The sequence below is a fragment of the Cotesia glomerata genome, linkage group LG1 (genome assembly GCF_020080835.1).
Source record: "Cotesia glomerata isolate CgM1 linkage group LG1, MPM_Cglom_v2.3, whole genome shotgun sequence".
Lineage (NCBI taxonomy): Eukaryota > Metazoa > Arthropoda > Insecta > Hymenoptera > Braconidae > Cotesia > Cotesia glomerata.
The window spans coordinates 12,496,864-12,521,064 of NC_058158.1; the positions used below are offsets into that span (position 1 = coordinate 12,496,864).

At 29.4% G+C, this 24,201-nt stretch overlaps 2 protein-coding genes across 2 annotated transcripts; one reads left to right on the plus strand and one right to left on the minus strand.

Moving 5' to 3' along the window:
• The first annotated feature begins 740 nt into the window (after positions 1–740).
• Positions 741–2,325, plus strand: LOC123264106. The gene is made up of 5 exons (XM_044727195.1): positions 741–854; positions 1,112–1,276; positions 1,397–1,582; positions 1,656–1,937; positions 2,014–2,325. The coding sequence occupies exons 1-5, from the start codon at positions 791–793 to the stop codon at positions 2,109–2,111; spliced, it is 795 nt and encodes a 264-aa protein (XP_044583130.1). The 5' UTR covers positions 741–790; the 3' UTR covers positions 2,112–2,325.
• On the minus strand, positions 1,768–23,921 carry LOC123264098. The gene is made up of 6 exons (XM_044727183.1): positions 23,743–23,921; positions 23,240–23,660; positions 22,548–22,718; positions 22,244–22,395; positions 21,864–22,179; positions 1,768–1,892 (listed from the first exon to the last, which is right to left on the minus strand). Exons 1-5 carry the CDS (start codon positions 23,816–23,818, stop codon positions 21,905–21,907), a joined length of 1,095 nt encoding a protein of 364 aa, XP_044583118.1. The 5' UTR covers positions 23,819–23,921; the 3' UTR covers positions 1,768–1,892; positions 21,864–21,904.
• Between the last annotated feature and the right edge of the window lie 280 nt (positions 23,922–24,201).

Here is a 24,201-nt window from a genome sequence, read left to right on the forward strand (position 1 = left end):
TAAATGCATGGAAATTCAGCCTCCTCCCACTTTAAAATGGGTGTTTTCTATCGTACGTACCTTCCGTAGATTAGAGAAGGTTAATATATCTTAAACGATTTAACTGTACTTAAATATTACGATAAGTTATAATCCTTTAAGTAAAATTCTGTAATATTTGAAGGTGTGTGAAAAACTTCAATGTATGAAAATAAAAACTAATGAGGGTCGTCATTACAGCTTGCGTACATTTTCAAAAGAATAGATGTCTACACTCAGGCAGCAAGTATTTACATTTATAAATAAGTAACCATTTAAAATTTTAGATTTACTGCTGAAATATTATTCCATTTTTTCGAAACTTATTTCATTGATGAAAACAATAGGAGCAATAAAAACAAATAAATTATGTGTCGAGAAAAAAATTCTTAAAAATTTATTTTGTCTCCGCCCATTTTTTTCGTCTAAATTTAAAAATTCTTTTATTCACCTAATTGAATTTTAAATAGCAATTTTTCAATAAATATAATAGAACCATCTTTTTGTTTAGGGTAGTCAAAAATTAAATCTAAACAATCTTGTGTTGTATGAAATCGTAGAGTTTATTTTTGTAACTTTCATTAATAATAAAAAAATTTTTAATTTTTAATCGGTAATCTTTTAAATTTATAATTTAATTCTATAAATGCTTTAGAAACTCAGGTAGAGCGATATCGCGCAGACTCATATAAGGAGTATGCTTACATTATTTAACTACTAAAAGAGTACTTCAGTTGAGCGTTATTAGTTTAGTGATTAACAATAATCGATTATGAGACACTTTTCATTAAAAAATTTAATAATCAGAATTCTATTAATTTTTATTACACAGCCTGGTAGGTCATATTATAATTTAAATAATTCAAATTTACAGTAAGCGGTGACACGACAAAATCTCTTCTTTGAAAATCTAATTTTAAATTATAATATTATTATCTCTGACAGTTGTGATGGTCTATTTCGTACAAATATACACAAAAACCATGATAAAAGGGCACAACGAAATTTTGAAGCGTATTTTGTCGGGGAGATTTTGTGGTGGAACCACAGTAAGCATATAATTAATTTAACAATAACGTAATATCTATTTCAGGATACAATGGAGTAAAAATAACTAAATTAAAGTTACCACTCGCTGTACACAATGGAACAGGCCCCATAGAACTAATATGTGGTTATAGAATTGGAAGACATGAAAATGGTCTAGTTGTAAAATGGTTTCATGATTTGGAACAAATTTACCAATGGATTCCACCAAGTTGGTCTTAACTTTAATATATAAATTGATATTATTTTTTTATTTAGATATCAAACATCAAATAATCTTCATTGCACAAATTTTTATAAACATTCTACTAACTATTTTTTATTTACCTAGTGCCACCTCAAGTCAATGGTATAATTTCTGGTCTAACTGAATATCTACCTGAGAATACTAATAAGCCGTTATCACATTCAATTATTCGACTGAAAAAAGTAAATCTTGCTATGACTGGAGTTTACACTTGTAAAATTAGTACTATTCTTGAAGACATTGCAGAGTCAAGAAGAATGACAGTTTATGGTAATTTTTTATTATAATTAAAATAATAAATTTTTAATAATTACTACAATTATTAATTTCTTTGTTATTTAAGTTCCTGATCAGAAGCTGAATATTTATGCGGATTACTACAACAACACTCACATAAACTTGACATGTGTTGCTAAAGGTGCTCGTCCAAGTCCCATTTTAACAATCATCGTTGACGGTAAACAGCTGGACAATCGCAGCATTCGCATAGAAAATTATCGAAATTATCCGTGGATCAAGCAAGAAGCTATCGTTTCTAATTATTCAAATCCAGCAATTATTCAGTGTGAAATAACCATACCTGGAACGGGATATAGAAAACGAGAAAAATTAATTTATTATTACAGTACGTACATTTATTTTATAAAAACTTATGCTAGTTGGTTGAAAATTTTATTAATTTAATTTTGCTTCTGTATTAGATAAACAATTGGAAAGAAATTATAATCTTCAACTACGTCCGTCATTGATAATAGCAATAACGAATGTTTTTTTGACATTTATATTTTCTAATGGCTGATATTAATTCAAAGTAATTAAAAAATTATATAATTTGTTGTGTAATAATAGAGAATGAAGAAAAAAATCTATGTACAAAAATAAATCATCTAATTGTTTTTAAAAGTCTTAAGCCAATAAACTGTGTAATCTATTGAATCGTAAAAATCTTGGGCGTATTTCCGTTTCAGTGAGCAATAGGTCTAATCAATAAATTGATTTTATCGCAAAATAGGCATCAGCGGTTAAATGTCTTTATCCTCCCGTAGACTATAAAAATAATAAAAAAATGAATAAAAGAGAACAGAATAAATATAATATGATGAAGTGATGATTTTCCAAGCAGAAAATTAGATTCGACCTTTTGAATTACTGACAATAGCTGTGTTGAAATTGATAATTTTCTTTGTGTAGATCTTATAGTTGTGCTTGAAAAACAAATATAGATTAATGACTGAGGCAAAAAGATGAGTTGTCATTTTCACGTTATGAGTAATAAGAAAAATATCTTAGTATACATTTTTAAAATTTTTTATGATGTATCATAATTATGATGATTAGATTTATTATTAACTTTCTGCTTTGAAAATTAATAATTTTAAAAAGTAGGAAGCTATTGATATCTGTCTATACTAATAAATGGAGAGCCGGTTTTTTTGTCCGGTTCTATTGCGAAAACTACTGAACCGATCAGAATAATACTTATACCATAAGATGCAGTGTGTTTCGGAGAAGGTTTTAGTATATGATATGTTGGTAATTACTTATCCGGAGCCTATATTTTTTTGACTTAGAAATAATAAATTTTTATTGTAACTAAATTTATTCTATTCGATTGTCATTAGTTTAAAATAAATTTTTTAATTCTATTGGTTATGTTTATGTACTAGGTAAATTTCTTCACTTATGAGACCTGCAATTTCTTTAACTGAAACTTTTAATGCTCATTACAAATTTTTTTTTCATATCAATTATTATTAATTTTTGTAAGAAAGACACGGGAATGTTATAATGATTGCACATTGAAAGTTACAATGAATACTAGCTAGAATAATTACATAGATAAAAGGAGCATGCCAATTCCATGGAATTGGGAATCTGTGCAAGTCAAAACAATAGTCTAATTAAATTTCAGACATTCATATTTTGATAATGTGAGTTTTTATCAGTTCTTCACGTTTTGAGGTAATAGGAAGCCGTTTTGACTATTTCCGGCTGAGCACCCGGCCGGGTGTGTGTCTAAATATGTAAATAAAATTTTTTCATACGATATCTTGAGAAGAAATTAAATGATCGAGGTAAGTGACACAGCGTTCGAAAGTGTTCATTAAGTCAACAAGTGAAGTCGTTTCAAAGAAATTCAAAAAATAAAAATTTTTTTTTTAGATTTTTTTAAATAACTTTCAAAATATTTGACTAATTTGCTCCAGACATCAAAGAAACTTTTTTGTACCTAATAAACTGCGTTAAATTCCGCCAAGCGAGACAAAATCGAATGATGCGTTCAAAAATTATAGCCATTTAAATATTTCTAATCAATTATTTTCTTGAGATAACTTTTCAATTCTTTGATTCATCGATTCAAGACCTGATAAACAATTTTCGTACTTGAAAAATTGCATTCAATACCGCTTAGTGAATCAAAATCAAATGACGCGTTCAATAGTCATAGTCATAAAAGTACCTATTTTTGAAAAATTAATGACAGTGAATTTATAAGACACTTGACAATTTTTTGATTTTTCTTGAAAAATAAGCTAGATCTAAAAAATTGTTCTTAAAAATTGCATTTATAATTTTTAAGAGCTTCTGAAGATGGAAATTTTCAAGTACATTTTTTTTGTTCTAATTTATTTGGTAAAAAAATTTTAAAAGCTTTTCAAGACAAAAGTTTACCAATTTTTCCATGACCTTGAGCTTAAGAAGAACTCGATACCCGATCACTGATGATGATTCAAATCGTTAAAATTGGTGTGATTTGCAGTGCTTTAAATATAAACACAGTCTGACACAAATTAAAATTTCTTGCTTACTATTATTTCACCTCATTTTCACTGATTGTGAATAGCTGATTACATTACTAAAATTTTAGATTGTTTTTACTGTTCTATAATAATAATAATAATAATAATAATAATAATAATAATAATAATAATAATAATAATAATAATAATAATAATAATAATAATAATAATAATAATAATAATAATAATAATAATAATAATAATAATAATAATAATAATAATAATAATAATAATAATAATAATAATAATAATAATAATAATAATAATTAAATGCTCAGATCTCCCGTCATAATAATAATAATAATAATAATAATAATAATTATAATTATAATTATAATAATAATAATAATAATAATAATAATAATAATAATAATAATAATAATAATAATAATAATCATAATAATAATAATCTCATTTATTTAGCATTTGCTATTACATATTCTCTAAAAAGTAAACAATTTACATTAAAAAATAAAATTTTTTATATCGCAATAAACAGTAATACACTTAGCGGAATGACATTACCCGTCTGAATAAATTTCTTTAATATAATCTTTTAAATATCTTTTAAAACCGTTAAGCGTTTTCTGCTGCTTAATATCATCAGGAAGATCATTATAATATCTCATTCCTTTGTACAAAATACTGTTTTCCGCAGAGCTCGTTCTCGTATTTTTTATATCTATCCAACTACACTGTCTAGTATTGTAGTTATGTACATTACTTCTGGTTGCAATTTTAACTGATAGATAATCAGGTGTAAGATTGTGGATCATTTTAAAAACAAGAATACACGTATTATAAATCACACGTTGATGTATACTCATCCATCCCAATACATCTAACATAGTTTTAATGTTTGTATATTTATTTACACCTAGCACTATCCGCATAGCTCTGTTTTGAACTTTTTGTAGATTTTTCAATTGAGATTGATTATAATTTAACATCAGAGTGCTACAGTACTCGAAATGAGGTGAAATAATAGATTTGTAAATTATACTCTTTGTGTAACTCGACACAGAGTTATTTAATCTATACAATATGTTTAGTTTCTTCGCGATTTTACTGACAGTACTTACTGAATTTTCTCTGAATGTCAAATTATCATCGATGATAATCCCTAAATATTTAACTTGCTTAACTTCCTCAATTTTAACACCATCTATAACAATAGTACATTTATTCCTAATATTTGTTTTCCTTTGGTCATGTATAATAGAGAATACAGTTTTATTTTTATTCATTTTCATTTGATTTTGTTTCAACCATTTACTAAGAATTTTTCCTGCTTCATTAATTTTAAATTCTATTTGTTCAATAAATAAACTAGTAAAATACAATTTTAAATCATCTGCAAATAATTTACAAGTTACACCTATATCCTTAAACTCTTTTACAATCGTATTTATATAGATTATAAATAATAGAGGCCCAAGTTTTGACCCTTGCGGTACTCCATGTTTTACAGTTATTTCATCAGAAAGCTCGTTATTGAATTTTACTCTTTGTTTTCTATTTGTCAAATAAGATATAAACCAGTCTAATACTACTCCTCCAATACCTAGTTCATTTAGTATTTTAATGAGTTTAGATCTATCAATCGTCTCGAATGCCCTCGCAAAATCTACATACAAAACTCCCACTAATAATCCTCTATCTAATGACTCCCGCCAATCAATAATCGAGTTTTGCAACGCAGTTTCACAGGAGAACTTTTTCCTGAATCCTGATTGCTCATTTTCCAGAAAATTGATTTGCTCAATATAATTTTCAAGTTGAGACTTTACTACCTGTTCGAGTACTTGTTCAAGTATCGGGAGAGTATTAATTGGTCTAAATTCATTTGACATTATAGTATTTTTCACTTTCTGAATAGGTGTAATTATTGATACTTTCCATTTGTCAGGAACAAATCCTAGTTTTAATGAATTATTTATCATAAAAAAAATAATATTTTTATCATAAGCCCATATCTTCTCTACCAAATATGCGTTTATGTCATTGCTCATACCTTTATTAAAATCTAATCCTTTTATAATTTTATCGACCTCTTTTATTGAGGCTTCATCAAATTTATCCCATATTCCTCTGTCAAATTGGCAGGTATTATCATTCATGACACTAGTCATAACATCACAACTATTAATATCATTAACAATATTTTCAATACTACTAACAAAGTATTCGTTAAATTTATTAGCTATATCTAACTCATTAAAAATAATATCACCATTAAAATTAATACTATCTAAATGTGCCTTTGAGGACCTCTTATCTCCTACCACTTCTTTTAGATACATCCACAATTTTTTAGAATCTGATTTATTTCTATCAATATGATCTTCATAATACTTTCTCTTATTATTTCTAAGTTCTAATATGATGTTATTTCTTAATTTTTTATACTTTGCTATATCGTATGGCTCTTTACTCTTTTTACCTTCAACAAAAGCTTTATCTCTGATTTTAATTTTATCTATAAATTCCATTTTGCTTTTATTATTTTTCTTACTTTTGGTGCCATTTCATCAAGAATTAACATCATACTATCTAAAATCATATTAAACGCAGCATTAAATTCAATAGAATCAAAAGTATTATTTAGATCATTTTTATAGATGACATTATTCACTTTATCATCTAATTTTGAGAAAAACAAATCATAGTCTAAATTTTTTTTATTTCTAGTATAATAAAATAAATCTTCATTCGGGTTATTAATTTTTCGAATATTTAAAATGACAATATTATGATCCGATATTTTCGGTGTTAATAATACAGATGTGTCTAATTGAAAATTAGTAAATACTAGATCAATTGTGGTATCAGAAGTGAACGTTGTTCTAGTAGGTTTCTCTATTTTCTGTTTAAATCCTAGAAAGGCACATTCATTTAATAATTTAGTCGAGTAATGTGTATTTTTACTTATATCTACATTAAAGTCTCCAAGTATCATTATTTTATCTGTATCTACAAAGTTTTCAATAAAATTAATAAATTTATCACAGAAATAATTAATAAGACTGTTAGGCGATCTGTATAAATTGCATACTGTGAGCTGACTTTTTCCTTTCAATTTCACTACATTGATCCAGGTTCCTTGAATTAACTCATCACTAGCCACTAATGTTATGAAGCTGATACTCTTCTTAATATATGTAATTACTCCACCAGCTCGTTTGTTTAAGGTGTTTGTTCGACTAAAGTTGTAATTATCTATATTTAATTCACAATCAAGAACATCTTCTGAGACATGTGTTTCAGTTAAACAGATTACGTCTGGTTTTGTAATATTTATCCAACTATTTAGCTCATCCTTGTGATATATCAGTCCACATATATTTAACATAACTATTGATAAATCTGCACAATTCAATAATAAATTAGTCGATGCGTTTTTTGTAGATAGTTATAATTGTTTTATATTTTCTTTATTACTGTCAACTACTTTTTGGAAATAATTACACTTTAAATCAGTTGCACAGTGGGATACATCCCAATCACAGTTTTTAAATTTATTTAGATGTTGTGTGCAGTTTATACACTTTTCAAAGGTATTCTTGCATTCTTTCTCATCGTGATTATCTGAGCACTTCCTACATATCGTATTTTTATAACACTTACTTGCAAGATGGTTAAAACCCCAACACTTGAAACATCTAGTGACATTAACAAAGTCGTAGATTTTATAATTTTTCCATCCTATTTTGATATTGTTCTTACTCATTATGTGTTTATGTAAAATTGGGGATACTTCAAGTAAGATTGATCCATAGCCTCTTCTCGTATTATATCTTTTAATCAGTTTAATGTCTTGTTCTACCTTCATTATATCACTAAAATTATTTTGTTGAATAAGATCTTTAATAAATTTATCCTTATCGATCGAGAGTATAGATTCTTCCACCTTAACAATTTTTAATTTTGGTGACTTTTTATGCAAAGTTCTTATTTCATAAGAATTTCCAAATTTACTTTGAATTTCGTTCGAAAGAGAAATTTTGTCCGCTTCATTTTCAACTTCTAATGTCACTTTGCCTCCCTGATTTTTTCTTACACTATTTACTCCAACACCTAACTCAGTAACATTAATATTATCTGTAATTTGTTGGAGTGTAACATTGCTCTCTTGATTATTAATAGGTGTTATCAATATGCGTTCAACATTTTTTCTGATAGAAGTTATATTGTTGTTTTGGTTAGAGATATCTGCTGACTGATTCTTATTATTGTTAATATAGAGATGACAAATTTCTTTAACTTCTTTTAGAGAGTTTTTAATCTCTATCATCTCATTTATCAAACCCTCTGATATTTTATTTATTTCCTCACGAATTAATCCCTTGAAAATATTTCTAAGGATAGACATTTCACTATGGATTATTTTTTGTATCTCATCTTTCATAATTTTTAAATTATTAGTATTCAGTTGGTCAATACTTTCGGTCGAATTATTTGCTGTCAAATCAATTTGAGTAGTTATTTTATCATTATTATTGTCATTATTGTCTACACTGATTTTACGATTGTTTACACTGTTTTTTTGATTATTATTGCTATCACTGTCAATATTATTGTTTTCATTATTAGCGTTATAAATCTGTTCTGTATTTACACTTGGTTCCATTGCATTGTCAATAGTTTCCGTTTCATATTCGTATGTGCTTCTTCTCCTAAAGCTCTTTTGTCCTTTAGTATCTAAATTGAAAAGTTCCCGCTCACCGTTACACGGGACTATATGACCCTGACTATCATATATTTTGTGTGCCTTTGTGCAGCTTGGGTGGAAATCTTTTAAACATCCTCGACAACTTTCCACCGCTCTTACAATTTTTCCCTTGCAGCGCGCACAGGTATAGTTCTTACTCATTTTGAACATACCTTGTAGTTGACTAAGAACACAGGAATGGTGGAATTGAGTTTAGAAGTATGACAACAAAGCACAATTGGAAACTACCTTTAATGTTTACAATTCTAACCTTTTGAGAATTAAATTAATATTTCTGTTCACTATAAACAATCGACAAATAGTCCATAACACAAGATAAATATCTTATTCGAAATAGAAAAATTTACCTATCACTCACAACACAACTCGACTATTTCAAATTCACTACTTATATTCGATTTCAGAGTTTCAAAATAGAGACTCCAAAACACGTCCGCTCTCAATAATAATAATAATAATAATAATAATAATAATAATAATAATAATAATAATAATAATAATAATAATAATAATAATAATAATAATAATAATAATAATAATAATAATAATAATAATAATAATAATAATAATAATAATAATAATAATAATAATAATAATAATAATAATAATAATAATAATAATAATAATAATAATAATAATAATAATAATAATAATAATAATAATAATAATAATAATAATAATAATAATAATAATAATAATAATAATAATAATAATAATAATAATAATAATAATAATAATAATAATAATAATAATAATAATAATAATAATAATAATAATAATAATAATAATAATAATAATAATAATAATAATAATAATAATAATAATAATAATAATAATAATAATAATAATAATAATAATAATAATAATAATAATAATAATAATAATAATAATAATAATAATAATAATAATAATAATAATAATAATAATAATAATAATAATAATAATAATAATAATAATAATAATAATAATAATAATAATAATAATAATAATAATAATAATAATAATAATAATAATAATAATAATAATAATAATAATAATAATAATAATAATAATAATAATAATAATAATAATAATAATAATAATAATAATAATAATAATAATAATAATAATAATAATAATAATAATAATAATAATAATAATAATAATAATAATAATAATAATAATAATAATAATAATAATAATAATAATAATAATAATAATAATAATAATAATAATAATAATAATAATAATAATAATAATAATAATAATAATAATAATAATAATAATAATAATAATAATAATAATAATAATAATAATAATAATAATAATAATAATAATAATAATAATAATAATAATAATAATAATAATAATAATAATAATAATAATAATAATAATAATAATAATAATAATAATAATAATAATAATAATAATAATAATAATAAGCGGTGCTTGCTACGTGGCCTCAAAGCGGCGCATCGCGGGAAACGCAGACCATAACACCAGGTCTGTAGGCGAACGACGTAGCCGATGCAGTGGGCCAACTACCCACTGCATTGAAATACTGAGTTACAACAAGACGTAATCTCAGAAGTGCTCCCCACAACCGGTCCTTTTCGGATGAGGACCATTCATCAGGTGGGAGGAGCACGCCGGACCCGATGAACGATGACGACCCTGGCGCTTTAAGGACTTTCTTTAAGTGGACGGAGGAACTACGAGTCGACCTCTTGGTGTGCTACCAACGTAGCGAGCCGGGGGTGAGCGGTTATATGGCCCGGATGCACACTCTTTGGAGTGATATGCATCCGGAGCTAGAGCATTTTACGCCTAAACACCTGCGTAATTATGCCGCTTATCTTCGGCGTAATAGAAGATCGCTTGTGCCGGATAGAAGGCAGTCTAATAGACTTTCCTTTCCGGCGCAATTACACCAAAACGACGCCGTTCCTCCTTGGATGACAACAATCCCTTTATAGGACGGCAAGTAAGTATATCTAAAAAGATAACTTACTCCCAACAACAGCTAGAAGCGGTAAATGAAGATCTCCGTGCAAACATCCTGGAGGATTCCACCCTGCTCACTGTGAGCCAGGTTGTGTATGGTGCAGCAGTTTCGGCTTTTCCGAGAGAGAGACATTGTCTCTCGATCGAGGCAAGGTTGAGACAGCGCATCTCACAACGGACTCAAAATTGACAGATCCCGGAAACAGGTCTCCCGCATTCAGTGTGTGATTGAGTTTGAAACAACTCAAAGAGCATACACGCCCCGAATTCGGCGCATTGCTGCTGAACTTCGGTGGCGTCATCACACACTGAATAAGAGTACTCTTCTTGTCATCAAGGAAGAGTCTCTCAATAAATTGCGGGCTTTAGTGACTGCCAAAAAGTCACTAGAGAAAAGGCTAAAGCGGTTGGTCGACAACTCGTTGTTTCGATCCAGCCCTTCACGGTTTCTGACACCAAAGACCGATGTTACCGGGAATTATCCAACACCTGAGCGGGTGGAAGCTTTTTGGACTGAGTTGTATGGAGATCAACCAAACGTGAACGCCAATACTCCAGCTCTGCACGACTTTAAAGCATTCTGTCGGGAACACCGTAGACAGAATGCTGATGAAAAAACCCCTGCAGTCAGTGTGAATGAAGTTCGTTCAGCTCTAAATGGCAGAAAAAATTGGGCTGCCCCGGGACCAGATGGCATAAATGTCTTTTGGTGGAAGAAGTTTACTTCTACCCACCTCCATCTGGCCCGTATATTTACATCGTACATTAGAGCTGACGAACCGATTCCAGACTGGCTCGTGGAAGGGCGAACCGTACTGATACCAAAAAAAGGTGACTTGTCTGACCAAAAAAATTACAGGCCTATCACCTGCTTGAATGCGGTTTATAAAATTTTTACAAAAATTTTAAACAACCGTATTTTGCAGGAGATAGAACCTGTATGGCAACAGATATATGAACAGCGTGGCAGCAAAAGAGGCCTGTCAGGTTGCAAAGAGAACTTGATAGTTGATCGATGTGTCACACAAGATGCGATCTACTATCAACGCAACCTGTCAATGGCCTGGATCGACTATCGCAAGGCATTTGACTCAACTTCTCATGAGTTGATTTTATATCTCCTCAAATGCCTGGGGTCAATCCTGAAATAGTGGAATGCATTCGGCGTACAATGCAGCTCTGGCGAACGCGTTTTCACATTGGAAGTGGAAACGCATTGCACATAACCGGAGTTGTAGAGTACAAACGAGGGGTCTTCCAAGGTGATTCCTTGAGCCCTCTGCTGTTTTGCATCTCACTGCTGCCTATATCTGTTGCTCTCCGTAAAACTCGTGGGTACTCTGTGGGGCCTCCGGGTGATCGAAAATACTCGATTACCCATTTGCTTTATATGGATGACCTGAAGCTGTATAGTGCTGATGAAGATCATCTACAGGCGGCCCTTAACATCGTAGCAGAGTACACTCGGGATGCCGGAATGTCTTTTGGGTTGGACAAGTGTGCGGTCGTACATCTGGCGAGGGGTAAGTGCTCTGTTACGGGTGATGATGTCGAGTTGGTAGATGGGAGCGTTTTGAGACAATTAGACGCCGGAGAGTTGTATAGATATCTAGGAATGGAAGAGCACCGCATGCATGCGGTCTCCGAAGTCCAAGCAACTCTCCGTAGCGAGTATGTTAGGAGACTCCGGAAAATTTGGTCCTCCGAACTTTCCGGCAAAAATAAAGTCTCCGCTACTAACACGCTCGCTGTCCCAGTCTTACTATACTCTTTCGGTGTCTTAAAATGGGCCCGAAAGGATCTGCGAGATCTCGACATCAGAACCCGTAAGACTATCAACATGAACCGGAGCATGCACCCCAATTCATCAGTCGCCAGATTATACCTCTCCCGGTCCATCGGTGGGAGAGGTCTGCAGAGTTTGGAGCGGCTGCATGATCGTTTAGTCCTGGGTTTAACACACGAAGTTGTCAATTTCACTGCAGACGAGGATGACTTTCTTATGCAAATTGTTCATAAACATGAGAATGTGCATAAGGGGTCGTTCTTGTATAAGGCAGCTATATATGCAGCAAGAACCCTTGGTCTTGGACAGATAAACGCTCTTATGGAACTCCGAAAGGAGGAATTCAAGAGCGTCATCAGGAACGCCGAGGAAAAACTACTCCTAGGCGAACTGATGGACAAGTCCATGCACAGCGTGTTCTTCAAACACGTGCGTGATCATGGCTTGTCCACCCAGCTGACGTTTTCCTTCTTAAAGTCAGCTGGCCTGATGTCCGAGACTGAAGGGTTCATATTTGCTTGCCAAGATGGTGTCATTAACACTCTAGAATACCGTAGCAAGGTGCTCCAGGTGCAGCTTCTGGACACGTCATGTAGGATGTGTAAACAACACCCGGAGACGCTCATGCACCTTTTGTCAGCATGTCCTGTGCTGGCGAGAGGTGCATATATCCAGCGTCACAACGCTGCCCTGAGAGTACTGTACTACTATCTTCGTCATTACTACGGTATTGACGTGACACCGGTGCTGCCTTATCTGCCAGGAGATATTCCCCAGGTTGTTGAGAATGACAGTTGCAAAATTTATTGGAACATGCCGTTTGCAACAACTCGGCGGATAGATCACAACAAACCTGATATTGTGCTCTTCGACAAGGCTACTCGTGACATTTATGTCATTGAGTTCTCGGCCCCGGCTGAATACAACATCTCAGCCAAAGAAGAGCACAAAAGACAGATATATCAGGATCTCGTGTTTGAAATTGGCAAACTTTACCCAGGTTACCGTGTCAAGCTCGTCGTCCTGATAGTTGGCGTCCTCGGAGGGATGAAACAGTCTTTTGTATCCTCACTTGCCAGAGTTCCAGCTTGCTCATCAAAAGCTGAATTCTTGGCGGTCAGGATGCAGAAGGCTGTCATACTAGGTTCCCTCCGTCTACTTAGGAAAATGACTTTGGCCTGCTGTGATCACTAACCGCCTTGTTGTGCGGAGTGGTACAGCAGTAATGGATGGAGCTCAGGCTGGGCCCTCGGAGAATCGGACTCCGGGGACAACCCCCCTGAGCATTTAATAACATAATAATAATAATAATAATAATAATAATAATAATATTTATTACCAGTAAAAACAGATACATAAAATACATAGTACAAAAAAAAAGTGAGTACGCATTAATATCTGTCCTATAGAGATGTTTTACATCTATACATAGGACTGGAACAGTATACATAAATCCAAGAAAAACGTATAGTTGAATAACATAGTGATACTTATTCGACGATCATAAACTGTTTTATATTATGTATTAATTTGTATTATCCATTTTGTTAGTTTACTTTTAATTGACTTTTTGCTGCAATCTAGTTTTTTAAGTTCATATGGTAGTTTGTTGTAATACTTGATAGTAATATAATTAGAGCTTTTACTTGATATAGTTTTATTTCGTTTAGGCAGAGGGATCAGTCTGTTTCTAGTATTAACCTCAGTTTTTTCAAAACTAGTCTTACAATCATTATAATGAAGCAGTATAGAGTTAACTATGATACTTTTTTTAAAATCTAGTACATTCTCATTATTAATTTTTTTAAGTAACTTATTCTGTATTGAAGCTACGGCATTTAAAGTATTACTGTAAGCTCCGCCCCATGAAGTTATAGCATAGTTAATATTACTTTCAATCAAAGCATGATATTTTATTCTCAGATTTTTTTTTATTCATTACTAAATTAAGCTTATAAAAAATAAAAATAAAATATTTTATTTTGTTTATCAACTCTCTGATATGATACTCCCACCTCATACATCCATCTAGTATTATTCCTAAATATTTACAGTATTAGACTCTTTTTAATTTTTTATTGTTAATGGAAAGCTCTAGTTGATCCGGGACACTATTGGAATAGCATCCAAAAGTAATAAAAGTGGATTTATCAATATTCAGAGATAGTTGATTTACACATAGCCATATTTACTAATTCAAGCCACTGAGAAATCTTTGATTATACTTGTGACCAGCTATTTCCTGAGCATAGAATTGTTGCGTCGTCAGCATATGAGACAACTGCTTTGTCAGGAAGGAGATTAAAGATATCGTTTATGTAAAGTGTAAATAGCAAAAGCCCTAATATTGTACCCTGAGGTACACCAACAGTTATTGTCATATTTTTGCTTATACAATTATTTATTTTTACACATTGATCTCTGTTACTTAAGTAATTTTTCATTAGTTTTAAGACTACACCTCTAATTCCATATGCTTCTAGTTTATCTAATAATATATTATGGTTAACAGTATCGAAAGCTTTTGCTAAATCAAGGAAAGCAACTATTGTTGGATGGTTTTCATCTACTTTCTCATATATATATTCAGTAACAAAACTAATAGCATCGTTGGTACCTTTATACCTTACAAACCCGAATTGTTTATCAGCAATAATATTATTTTTGTTCAAGAAAGTTATTAACCTTTTACACAGAATTTTTTCAAAAACTTTAGCTAAATTCGATAAAAGTGATATCGGCCTATAATTTGATGCCAATTGCTTGTTTTCCGATTTGAAGATAGGAACTATTTCAGCAGCTTTTAGAGCAGTAGGCCAGATACCTCGATTCATACAAATATTAAGGATAGTTACAAGAAGCTCACTTATATTCATTGCTATACATTTTAACACTTTACTACTAATTCCATCCACTCCCCCAGATTTTTCTTTCAGTTCACTTATTATTTTTTCGACTTCAAATTTTGTAGTTGGTAGTAAGAATATATACTATGTTGATTATATTCATAGGATTTTTTATATAGAGGTCTAATATTAACTATTTTTGAAGCTAAATCGTTACCGACATTACTGAAAAAAATTAACCAATTCATCAGCGATCTGTTGATTTTTTGATACGACTGTATTAGCACATAACAATGATTCAATAGTATTATTTTTCCTCTTATTACTTCCTATTTTACTTTTAACAAAAGACCATAACCGTTTAGTATCTTTATATTTAGTTACTTGTTTTTTTATAAAATTTTGTTTAGCTATTTTTATGACTCTATTTAAAATTTTGCAATATCTAAAATACTTATTTTTAAGAGATATATTATTTTTATCCTTAGCCCAAGTTAGATATAACAATTCTTTCGTTTTACAAGAATTTATAATTCCTTTTGTAATCCAGTCTTTCCTAGGAAGACTTTTATTCTTATTTTTATTGTGTATTAATTTTATATATGATTTATTTACAATAGATTGGATACTACTAATGAGTCTGTTAACTGCTTGTTCAGGATTTTCCAAAGAAGCTATCTAACCCCAATTTATTTTTTCACTATTTTTTTTTAGATTTTTAAAGTTTAAAACTGACTTATTGACTGATTGACGTACTTTTTTGTTAATGTTTATTTTTAAGAATAGTGAGAAATGGTCTGTAAATGTATTAGTATATAAGTACGATCTAATGTCATTAATTTCAACTTTAACAAACATGTTGTCAATGCAACTACCATTGACATCAGTTAGACTAGGCCTAGTGATTGAATTAAAGTAGGAAATATAATCTAGATCTAGGAAAACACTCAGGAGCTCATTAGAGAAACAGTCTGACATTAGAAAGTTTATATTAAAATCACCTGTAATAATATGATTTTTCCATTTACGATTTTTGTTTACACAGTCTCTAATCGCTTCTATGAACACTTCTTTTCAAGTATCATGCGATCTATAAATACCTGTCACTTTGATAGAAACTTCACATTTAATTTTAATTTCAGCAGACAAGAAATTATATTACCATCAAACGATTCGACATATACCGAGTGGTCCACATAAGACCTTTTAACGTACATAATCACACCGTCCGCTTTATTTATCTTACTGTTATTATAATACACAAAATAATCACTCAAACTATAGTATTCCGGACAGACTAGGTTCCAAGTTTCAGTGTACACGATAATGTCAGGCGATACAGATAGGCTTTTTATAAAACATTCCAGCTTATCAAAATTCGCATTTAAACTCCTTACATTGATGTTGATTATTACAAAGTCATTTTTATTAAACTGTTTATTAAGTTCATCCAAATTTTCAAAAGAATCTTCGTATTTAAAGTTTTCCTCGTAAAATTGTTTGTCTGTTTTGTCTATATTATTGCATTGTTGACTCAATGGATAAAAATAATGTGTTTATTGCTTAATTGTTTCTATAGTAGATTCTTTCACTTGGCCAAAAATTTTTCCTAAGTATTTGGGTATTTTGGGTAATGTGGGATAATTCGTTGTAAGGTAAAAGCTCCAGTATATGATCATGTACCAGTATATGATCACTCCATGTATTTGTATATCTATATTCGCAAATATAGGTATACAAATACATGGAGTGATCATATACTGGTACATGATCATATATTGGGGCTTTTATCTTATTTAGAATTCTTTGTAGCTTGTATTTCAAGTACTCACACTTAGTTGTGTCATTTGGGTAATGACTCGTGCATCTATTTTGACCATATTTTGCGTTATAAAATTCACAATTTATACACTTTATGCTAGTCGAATGACAAGTAGTTGTAATATGATCTCCAGTACATCTTAGACACTTGGTTTCATTTATGCAGTTTTTGCCACTGTGATTAGCACGACCACATTTGAAACACAAGTCAGGAGATACTTCAATGATCACTGTGCGTTGATTAATCTTATTATTATATTCACCTACTAGAGAAAAAACACCATCCATCATAGCAGGATTTCTATTTTTCAAGTCTTCTTCCAGGTCGCTTAAACTCATTTCATTTTGCACATCTAGAATTTTAAGTTTCGGTAGATTAAACGATTGCACTTCCACATTATAGTCTTTTTTCATTTTATCACTTAAAACCGCACTCGTTCTTTCAACATCCTCCTTGTTCTTACACCTAATGGTAACATCACCAGACTTGTTTGTATAAATCTTTTGAACAGGCACCGTGATTTCTCCAAGCAGCTGTTTCTTAACGTTTTTATCAGTGTCTCTATTGCTTTTATCTTTAGGTTTTATAATGATGTTTGGTACTACTTTTCTTGCAGGAATTTTCTCACTTTTTACCATTTCAGCAAAGCTAACAGGCTGTTCCTTATTCTCTTTATCTTTATTATCTATTAGTTTTTTTAGAAGGTTATTTTTGTCTTTCAATTCTTCATTTAACTGTTTTAGATCATTCTCAGCCCTTAAGATAGCCAGATCATCATCGATGACAGTATCATCCATTAACATACTCTCTCTAGTTTTATTCAAAGAGATGTTGTGTCTTAATTCCTCTTTGACTCTATCACGTTCATGCATTTTGGTTTCAGCTATAATTTTACGAGCATTCTCGTTTAACTCAATGTTTTGATAATCACCATTTGAGGTTATGTTTTCAACGTTGTGTTCGGAGCAGACTACCAGCAGGTCACTAATAAATTTCCCTTTTTTAAGTCTAATTAAATCATTAGGATGATATACACTTTCACAAATGATACAGATAGCTATTTTTGGAACTTTAACGTTGGTGTGACACTTAAACTTTTTAGCACCATCATTATCGAGATGCGTGTCGCCCGCCATCTTGGAAATATCCAAATATCCATATAAGCCATAATCAAAATATCTTTGTAGATCTGTTTATATTTTTACACGTATTTTATACTCTTCTATTTTGTATTTTTTGCTATTCGGTTATTTGCCTTTGCATTTCAATTAAATAAATAAAGATTATCAGATGTCTCTCAATTTTATTATCATAAAAAATTCAAATTAAATATAATTTCAAGCTTTACGCTCGAAAATAAGCGAAAAATTTAAGGGATGGCCTTGAGAATCAAGCGATTTACAGATTTTTAACTTCCCGCTAAGAAAATCGGGAAGTTATTATTTTCACCCCGTTTTGCAAAAATCAAGTTTTCATCAGATCTCGACGTTTGAAGGTCACAGGAAGCTTCCCTGACTATCCCCGCGAGGTTGTCACTATGTCTGTCTGTATGTGTGTGTGTGTGTGTGTGACTATGTGAGTCGCTTAAAACTTTTGAACGACTGAACCGATCGGAACGTACCAAACGGCGTTCTAAAGAGTTCCCTCAAACTTAGATTTCCTGAGAATTTGAGCCGATTCGGACCGATAGATTTTGAGAAATTTTGAAAAATCTAAAAAAAAATAAGAAAAAAATCATTTTTGAAAGTGGTTTTTTTGGAAAAACTTTTAGACGGCTCTATCGATCAACTTCAAAAACTAATCCGCCCTTAAGCTTGAAAAACCACGCTGATTGTCGCTAATCCGGTCAAAATTGGTTGATTCGTTCGAGAGATATCGTGAACGAAAGAAAACCGAAAAAAGTGTTTTTTTGACATAACTTCGTCATTCCTTCTCGGATCGTTATTTATGATATAGAATAATTTCAGAGCTTAAAAAACCGCGTCGATCGCCGCCAAAAACGTGGAAATCGGTTGATTAGTTCGAGAGATATCCTCGATAAAATATTTGGAAACAAGTGTTTTTTTTAACATAACTCCGACATTTTTTGGAATAACTTTTAAACGGTTGCACTGATCGATTTCAAAAACTAATCAGCTATTAGCATGAAAAAATTACATCGATCGCCGTCAAGCCGGTCAAAATTGGTCAATTCGTTCAAGAAATATCATGAACGAAAGAAAACCAAAAAAGTGTTTTTTTGGAATTACTCCAAATTTCCTAGTTTTATCAATTCAAACTTGAAGATTCTTCACGAAACTAAAAAAATTGCGTCAAATACTGCCAATCGCGTGAAAATCGGTTGATTCATTCAAAAGTTAGTGCGGTTTGAAAATTAAAAAAATATTGTTCTATGATACTTCTATCAAACTTTTGAGCTCGAAGAGCTCAAAAACATCATTAGTGCAGTTTTATGCACCCAGATATGGAATTAGCGGGAAGTTGCACGGATGGCCTTCAGGGTCTACCGTTTTTCTAATTTTTTTTATTATTTTTAATGTAATTATACATAAGTGCATGAAATTAATTAAATTTTTTTTAAGATGTCGGCAAAAATAATTTATTAGCTAAAAATGAAAGATATTTACTTTGTAAAAAGTGTAATTACTCGTAATATGAAACTAAAAATTAAAAGAAATCGAGTTCTAAGTGTAGACTTTTTATGATAAATTATCAGTCGCGGTGATAGTCAATTATTATGATTTTTTAAAATCTATTGTAGTAAAAAAAAAATAAATGATCAAGAAGATGATATGCACATCACGGATGATACATGATCCATGATCTGTGAACTTGTGAATGCGCAAAATCGGGTTGTTTAGGGATGAAAAATAATGTAAGCACTAAATAACTAAGTAACTGTATCATGTAGGTGGAAAGTCCGCGGAAGTTAGAAGGGGGTGAATATATTCAGGGAAGTGGGGAAAAGTTGATCAAAAGTTGATAGAAGAGCGGTTTAATCTCTTCTGCATCGGCACTCGTAACTGGGCTGTCGTCCTGTCGTCCTGTCAGGTAAGCTTCAATAATTTATTTGATCAGTGAAACACTGTTTTATACTGTTATTTTTTCTTATAATATTTAAATTGTTTAAATAATTTAAAAAAATGTTCGGTTTTTAGATATTTTGAAAAGCTGTCCTGCAAATTTTTTTTGTAAAAAATTTCTTTCACCAGACTGAAAATGAATCGACTTTACATGGTCATCTTTATTGTTGGTAGTTATAATTTATTTAAATACTTTTTTAACAAACACCTGAATCTAGTGATGAGAGATATTTTTAAAAATTGTTTTTTATTAGTAAAAAAATATCTTTTTTTTTAAAAGATCTAAATTATGTATGGAGTGCTTGCATGTATAAAATCATTTAATTTTGAATAAATATAATTATTTATTGTAGAATATAAAAAAAATATTCGATATTTCAATATACATTAATGACGTATTTTGATGAAATAGTTGAAAAGAATAATAATTAAACGTTAATACCGTAGAATCAGAGGGATAACTTAGAAGCGAGGCGGAAAAAGTTAATAAAATTTATGCGGCATTCGACTGCGCAACAAGAAAACTTGTAATTACACAATTGAAATTCATTCACAGTTTTAAAATATTTTCCTTTGATAAATAGTAATTAAATCGCGTGATATAAATTATAATACTATAATAAATTAGAACTCAAAGTTGAATTTTAATAATAAATTATTATGAAAATGAATTTAACAGACATCTGACAATTTTATGATTTTTCTTATTAGAAAAATTATTTTTAAAAAATCCTTAGAAAAATTTCACTTGTAGAAGATGTAAAAAAATTAAAGTGCAATTTTTTAAAAATATTTTCTTAGTTTTAATTTAATTAAAGAAAAAATTAAAAAAATTGTTGATTGTCTGCTGATTTCAGTATCATAAATTATTCTTTAAAATATTGTTTATTTAATGTAGTGTGTGCACTCTGGAATTGCGGTGGAATACTGACATGTGATCAATGTGGACGAGAATGTGCTCCAGCCTGCGGAACTCGACAATTTCGTGCATGTTGCTACAATAATTTAAGAAAACGAGCACCGAATCTGGGATTTAAACTGTGGTTAGTACCTCCCGAAAATTCTGAACATTTCAAGTTCGATTATGATTCTTAAATTCTCCAGACTTTGACTGATATAATAACCGATATTTTTGTCACGGTCTAATATGAATTCTGCTTCCGTATAATATTGCATCGAATATTGTATTCAGACATTTATTTTATTGTTTCGAGTCGTCTATCATATAATAGATATATTCAAAAAAGTGTTAATAATTTATAAATTAATCACAGATTATATTATTATAAAAGATAAATAAAATATTTAATGTAAGTCTTGAATTAATTAAAAAATGGCTAGAGAAAAGAAAACCACTCAAATAAATCGGTCTAATATAATTTTTTCTGAACTTTAAGAGAGTAAATTATTATATAATTTACAACGACGAATATGAACCCGGGTTTTGAAGTTGAGTATCAAGTTTTAATTACAAAATTATATACAAAAATACATTTACCTTTATTATTTACATAAATAATTGAAATATGTCATCATTTATCACATTACGCTGTCGTGGATCAATTGAATTGTCTTTTCAAGTAAAAATTTCTTTTTTTCTTCTTTTTTACATTTACTCAGTTTGATTAACTTTTTCTTAATTGTGTTTTTCATTATATTCCATTGTAATTTATCCATTCCGAGATAAGAATCAAGAGTTAATAATAAATTCAAATCTTCTTCTGTTTTAATTTTCTTAATACTCATTTTTTTAGTAATCTTCGGTGATTTTTTTATTTCTGGAGCTGATGAAAAAGATTCGCGCGATATAGGCACTAAAATAAATATAAAAATGTTCATTAATAAAAATTTGAATGAGTTAATTTTAAAAATACTTACCACCTATTTCTTCGTGTTTAATCTCTTTTATCGGCTCTTCTTGAAATTTATGACTCTCAGTGATTGATAAATCATTTTTTTCATCAGTTGATTCATCTTGAGGCTTTATAAGGCTGAATATAGAATCAGATGAATTTTCATCAACTGGTAAACTAAAACAAAATTTTATTATAAAAATTAAAATAAGTAAAATTATACGGGTTAAAATTTAACTGTTCTAAAAAAAATTATATTCAATAATGCAATGTAGTAATTGCTTTAGTTTATCGCTAATAACACAAAAATAAATGTATTTTCAATATACCCTTGAATTGGTTCATCAATCCATGATACTGAAAGCCACGTCTTTAAATCTTCTGGTAAGGAATAATTAGGAGGCATCCATTGAATCCCAATTAATTTTAATTTTTCATTAAATGGATATATTTTATTATACCAAAAACAACATTTTTTCACAAGATGTCTCGACAGTATCCTATACAAAAAAAAAATAGTCAAAATCAAAAGTGTCAAGAAGTATACATCAAACGCTAGAGAAATTTTAATTAATTTATAGCTAGATAAGACTATTTTTGTTAATTTTACGTTATTATTATGCTAACAATTATTATTTAAGAAAACCGAGCTAAAAATCTTATAGTTAAAATTTTTTTCAAGTAAGTAAAAATAATTAAATTTTATTTCATTAGCATATTTATGAGTTTGATTATAATATAAGGTTCTATACTACAAAACTTGAATTATTCATTCAGTATCTACTTTAAAATTATTCTTGAGAAGTATGATTTATAATAAGAATAAATTACTTAATTTGTAATATTAATTATAATCAAATCAATGTTAAAATAAACTTGGCTAAAAGCAGTAATTTAAACTTAAATATTTGAGTTGACGTATTTTCCTGTTAGAATGAAATTGTATGTTGTGATTTCTGTTAAAGGATTTAATATAGAATATTGTAAAATAATAAAAAATATATAATAAAATGAAATTTACCATATTCTGGAAAGAATTGCATAAGCTATAGTTGATGGGGTCCATGCATGTCCTATTTGAATTCTTCCTTGAAAAAAAGTAGCTGCACATTTTGAAACATTTTCTATCCTGCACATTAATTTAGCGAATCCTTGAGTTCTTGTTAAAACATACTGAAGCATTTGTTTTGTAGGTAAACTAACAGTTTTACTTATTACGGTATTGTCGATTAAATACTGGTATTCATTTTCAAGTGTCAATTTTAAATAATTAAGCAATGCACGATTAACTTTTTCCATATTTTTTAAACCTTTGTCATTCCTAAATTTTGTTTTCATTCTGTATATCAATCGACTTAAAATTGTTGCCTCATTGCGTAAAAAGTTCTGTGACTTAATATCATTGTATATTTTGTTTAATGTGTTTAAAAATTTTTTTGTATCTGAAAAATAAAAATAAATACTTAAATTTAAACAAATTAAAAAAAAAAAAAATTAATTGTAAATTATTGTGTATTAATTTACCGAATTCATCTTCTGTTGTTTTCCACGAACTCGTTGGCGGGCGTTGCAATTCCAGTTGATTCCATAAAATATCCATGTTTAATTAATTATTTAATATATCAATAAAGTTTATATTATATTTATGTTTATTTTAGATTTTAAGTGTTTAGGTTATGTTAAAAGTGTCAACACTGCCATGCTTTCAACTTAGAATTTATCAACAAGTGTAGATGATAATATTATCTTCTATTGGTAAGAAATTAAAATTTTTTAATTTTTAATTTTTTTTTTTACTATTTCTTAAATAAAAGTTTTATTCATAAATTTAATAAATAATAATAACAATTATTATAATTAATTATTATTATACATAAAATATAAACACAAAATGAACTGAACTATACTTACAAACTTAATGATATAATTAAATTTTTTTTGAAATTAAACAACTACTTGCACTGTCATCTACTGTTAAATATT